The 5,302-nt window shown below is 36.3% G+C and overlaps 1 protein-coding gene across 1 annotated transcript; it reads right to left on the bottom strand.

Annotated features, from left to right (window-relative positions):
- Positions 1-674: 674 nt before the first annotated feature.
- Positions 675-3,078, bottom strand: LOC121261658. The gene is made up of 2 exons (XM_041164124.1): positions 2,840-3,078; positions 675-1,514 (listed from the first exon to the last, which is right to left on the bottom strand). The coding sequence occupies exons 1-2, from the start codon at positions 2,907-2,909 to the stop codon at positions 814-816; spliced, it is 771 nt and encodes a 256-aa protein (XP_041020058.1). The 5' UTR covers positions 2,910-3,078; the 3' UTR covers positions 675-813.
- Positions 3,079-5,302: the final 2,224 nt, after the last annotated feature.

Raw genomic sequence — 5,302 nt, 5'->3', positions numbered from 1 at the left:
ACGTCATTTTATTTTCAGTGATAAGCTTGGATGACCAGTAGTATTAAATCCTCATACTCTCTCTAGATTAGAACAAATAATTGATAAAAGGAGAATAAATTCGTTTATTTAATACCAATTCGGCCTAAAACCCAAGAAATCGGACTCATACGCCCACTGGGTAATACAATTATGTCCAGAGCATGGTCCTTGTGATGTCCCTAAATCAATATTTAATTGTACCTGTGAGTGAAGCATGAAGACTGGCCTAACACTGGGCATTCACTCGTCTACAGACCATATGCCGATTCTTGGCCCTGAGGCTCATCACTCACCTACATTCTCCTCTCCTCTCCTCTCTCCTCTCCTCTCCTCTCCAGCACTATCAATCAACCTATGTACTTATCAAAAAAAAAAAGTTTAACCCAAGGGTGGAGAGATTTGGGAGGGAAGACTCCTTTCCTAAAACCAGCACAGCATAGAAAAGGATCAATGAATCAGTATCTCACTGTATAAACAAGCTTATTTACCCTTGAAACTTGATATTCGACTCTCAAATGGTTTATCTTCTTTTGGACAGACAACTCTCCCTTGTTAGATTCACGAATATGTCTAAATGCAAACTAAGCTAGTCCAACTAAATGACTTCCCATGGAATTATAGGGTGACCTAATTGAAGCATAGCTACAAGACAGTTAACCATAAGACAAGACTATACATAGGCTTATACACAAATTTTATACGAGTCACTAAAATATTTGATCATAATGTAACTATTGTCAATAAATTTTTCAAGAAAAGAATCAGAAAGTGAACCTACAGATCAGATTCTTCTTATGCTTCAGAGGTCTCATAATCAGGAGTTCCATAAGTATTGGAATGCTCAGATGCTTCAGAACCATACAAGGGAGCCTCATAAGTATATGAATCCTCGAAAGCTTCAGAGTTTTCATAAGCTGGCGTTTCACGAACTACATTTTCTTCAGTTTGAATAAATTGAAGCAAGTACTGCACTCCATTACCCACATCATATATCATAAGTCCAATTCTACCTCCAACCCAACTGCCTAAATGACTTCCCACAAGATAGCCAATCTTCCCAAGCCTTTCCTCTCCAAGGAAACCACCGGCATAGGCACCCAATAAGGTTCCAGTGCCTCTGAGGAATCCTTCTGTCATGGTACCACCATAGTATATTGCTTCAAAAAAGTCCCATCCGGAAGAGATAATGGGACCTATAATGCGCTTGGCTTGCCGGGTTGCCAACTTTGCGGCCTTTGCGCCTTCTTTCTCTGCTAGTTTGGCGGCATCTGTATTAGACATCCTCTGTGACACTGCATCAACTAAGGCAGTCTCAATTGCAGTACGCCTCGCTTTTTCAACATGAACGGTTCTGATGTTGTAGACATACAGCTTCACACCCTCCTTCACAGCGCATGCTACAGATCCAGAGCCCATGTCAAAACAGTCCAAGAATGTAAACTTCCCACTCTGAGATGAAGCCTCTTCCCCAACCAGTTGCCGACATTTTTCAGCTATAAAAAATAAAATAAAAGTAATTCTGTATCAGAACAAAAAGCATATAACAGAACAACCAAATGAAGATACATAAATAATTGAAAATAACAATAACTATTTTAAGATAAAATCAAACATCATTTCGATATATATCTTATTTAAAAATATTATTTAAACACTTTCTGTTGACAGCTTGGTTCTCCTTTCAGGAAAAAACTGCCAGGACAGATAAAAAAAAATTCAAATCTAAAACCCCCCCCCCCCCCCCCCCCCCCCCCCCAACCCTGCCAAAAAAAGGAGTTATTTCGACAAAAATTTCACCAAACAGTTAAATATTTTTTTCAATACTATATTCCCTTGTGCAGCCTCTGTAGATTTTAATGGACCGAGTTTTAACGATTTTCTTGTCTCCTTTTTCTATTTCTAGGTAGGTGTTCCTCTTGTAGCCCGAGTACATTGGCAATTTCTAATAGAACCTCTGATTACGTACATGGGAAGAAGAAATGAAAGGTTAGTAATATTCTCCAAAATCTCAATACCACAAACTCGAGCTCTCTACAACATATTCCCATCTGTGAACATAGATATCTTTCCAATCATACCCACTAAATGCGCAGCAATAGCAGCTAGAGCCAACCTAGCAATAGCAGCAATAACCTTCCTTTCCATAATTTTCATCCACCTAGATTCTAGCCTTAGATGCCCGTATGTAGCATCTCCCATAATTACATAAAATGAAGTAGCCTTTAAAACCGAGAACAGGTCATAATCCCGGAGCATAGCTAGAATTATCAGCACACTTAGTGATCCATATTTGACCATTTCTTTCTCATATCATACATATAAAGTGCCACCAAAATTGTAGAGCTTAACATCCTTCAAAACTCATAGTCAAAAATTTCATCATAGTTGCCACCAGTCATGAAGAAATGGTCACACATGAATCACAAACAAGATTAAGAACTCCAGTCTCAAGCTAAGGTAGGAAAAAGAAACGGCTTTGAAAAAAATGATGGACCAAAATAGTGTACAATAGTAAATCTTGGATAACTTATAATATGACTGTGAGTCTTACAATTTATATAAACTAATGAAGTTTAAGACCTCCTACCTTGGGAAATATCCATGTAATACTAGATTACAAAGTATCTTGGAAAAAGAATCAATCTTATTTAGTTATTTCGCTCATTTTCTTGCATTTTCTCACAAAACAATTGAATTCAACAAAACATAGAGGCAAACACTATCGAATCATAAATAAGCAAGATGTCATGTTCTCAATTGGAGTTCTATCAAGTACAATACACCTACTCAAAACAATATAAGCTTAATGTATGAGTACCTGCTAAGCTGAGAGCGATGATAGCGGCGATTAAGACAAGAAGCCGAACCGGCTTCTTCTGAAAATCCATGGCTTTAGAAAGCACTCAAAAGAAAACCCCAACACAAATTAAGTTTATTCTTCGGCTATCTATATGTATGGAATGTGCATACATATAATATATATACAAGCATATTGCGATTAGAGAGCTGCAGTCTGCAGAAAGCTTTGACAAAAGTGGGGGGGGGGGGGGGGGGGGGGGGGGGGAATAGTCTTAAGCCGTGTGCATTCGGTTTACTTTTTCTGCAGATATGAATGCTCGCTCCGGTGGGCAACGATAAACGCTGCGTTTTGATTTTTTATTTAGATCTTGAAAGTTGTAGGCTTGTAGCTTTTGTGTTACATACGTAAACTTGCTTTAATTATCTTTCGGGACTTTCGTTCCATTTTCTTAAAGATTCGCTCTTCTAGCCGGTCTCCGTGTAAAGCCTTATTTCACACTATCAAGGCTGACACATAAGCTTCCGATTGCTGTTTTTTTTTTTAAAATAAAGTTACCTCGTAAGATTATTGATAAAATTTTGAATCATACTTCAATTCAGAAACCACGCAGAAAATAAAAAGGGTTTTGCTATATATTAATTACTATTTACCCATACATTCCACACCTTATATTTTTTTTTTTTCATGAAGTGTGAGGTATGAAGTAGTGAATAATGACTGATGAGAATAATTTTTCAAATAAAAAACTCTACAAAAAACAAAAAAGTTACTGAAAACCTAGATGAGACATTCTCCTTCATTTCTAGAGAAAATGTTAGGAGAAACACGAGCATTGTCAAAGTCTAAATCAAATTTTGTTTTCTTTTCCTGACTTTTCTCGTGGGAAAAAAAAAATCAAAGGAAAATCATATGTTGGTAGGAGAAAAAAAGAACCACAATTGGGGATGGATTAGGGTAAGAATGGGGCTGTTCTTATTCAACATCCATGTCCGTGACCTCCTTTTCTATTAGTAGCCAGATGATTCGACCACAAAAAACAAACTCCACACTTCCAAAACCATGACAAAGCCTTTTATAGATTATGGCTAAACATAATAAAAACTCTAATACTTCCATTTTACTTCGGAGTTGAAATATTGTTAAAGAGAGTCTCTTAGTTGTGAGATTAAAAGAGAATGGAACTGTCGATGGTGTAGAGAGATTACCAATATCATGACGGAACAATCACACCACAACATGTTGGATTACAATTTGCAAATATGTTACATTGGGGTAACTATCTCATGAGGTAACTTTATTTTGGAAAGTAAAAAGATGTACCATTTACCAATTGAGTGGCGTAAATATGTTATATTCATCGCATCTCTTTTAAAGATTTTTTCTTTCTTAATTTAGAATTTTTTTTAAAAATGAATTTGATGAGATTTTACGAAAGTAATGGAATCTGTTAATATAAGAAATATAAGAAAAAAAAACTAATGCAAAAGAAGAACAGTCACAATAGGAAAACAAAGAACTTTGAACAGTAAAATTGTGAGACAAAAAATATATGCAATGCTGATTTCTCATGTGTCCCCCTGTAGAATAGAGCATGACAAAATTTATACAATCCAAAGGAAAGGAATCTTGTAATAGATTATGTACAAAAGAAATAAAAAAAAAAAAAAAAAAAAAAAAAAAAAAAAAAAAAGGAAAATTCTACCTAGATGTATAGACACATGTATAACAGAAAAGAACTCCATAACAAAAAGAAATTCTATCAGTTGGGATTTCTAGAAAGTTCTTCCAGCTCATCTTTTTCTAGAGCCTTATGGTCCTTCTAGCTTTGTAGAGAATCTAAGGCTCGTTGGCATTGCTGACTGTGTGCTGGTTGCTTCCCACATTTTAACAGCCCCCCACGAGATAGAGAGTAGATGTCTTCTACTCAGAAATTGGTTGAACACAATGGCTTTGTCAATATGTCTGCAACTTGTGAACTGCTGCTCACATAATCTGTAACTATACTGCCTTCTTGAATTTTATCACAAACAGGTGACAATCAAGCTCTATATGCTTGGTTCTTTCATGGAAAATAGGGTTGACCGTTATATGCAAAGATGCTTGATTGTCACAAGATAACAAAGTTGCTTGAGGGTGAGATACTTGTAGATCATGTAGCAAGTATTTAAGCCACGACAATTCAAAACAAACACTAGCCATAGCTTTATATTCAGCTTCTGCTGAGGATCTAGAAATAGTATCTTGCTTCTTTGATTTCCAATACACCAAAGAGGTACCAATAAAAACACAGTATTCTATTACTAACCTTCATGTATCCAAACATGCCCCACAATCTGAGTCACTGTAGGCTCTAAGTTGTAGATCAGATGTTGAAGGAAAGAGCAACCCTTGACCTAGTGCCCTTTTTATGTATCTCAACACTTTATGAGCAGCGTTTAAATGTGGTATTCTAGGGCTTTGCATGTACTTACTAAGCAATTG

The sequence above is a fragment of the Juglans microcarpa x Juglans regia genome, chromosome 4D, assembly GCF_004785595.1.
Source record: "Juglans microcarpa x Juglans regia isolate MS1-56 chromosome 4D, Jm3101_v1.0, whole genome shotgun sequence".
NCBI classification, from domain to species: domain Eukaryota; kingdom Viridiplantae; phylum Streptophyta; class Magnoliopsida; order Fagales; family Juglandaceae; genus Juglans; species Juglans microcarpa x Juglans regia.
Note: the sequence above shows the minus strand (reverse complement) of the source record. Positions and strands in the feature narration are given on the sequence as shown.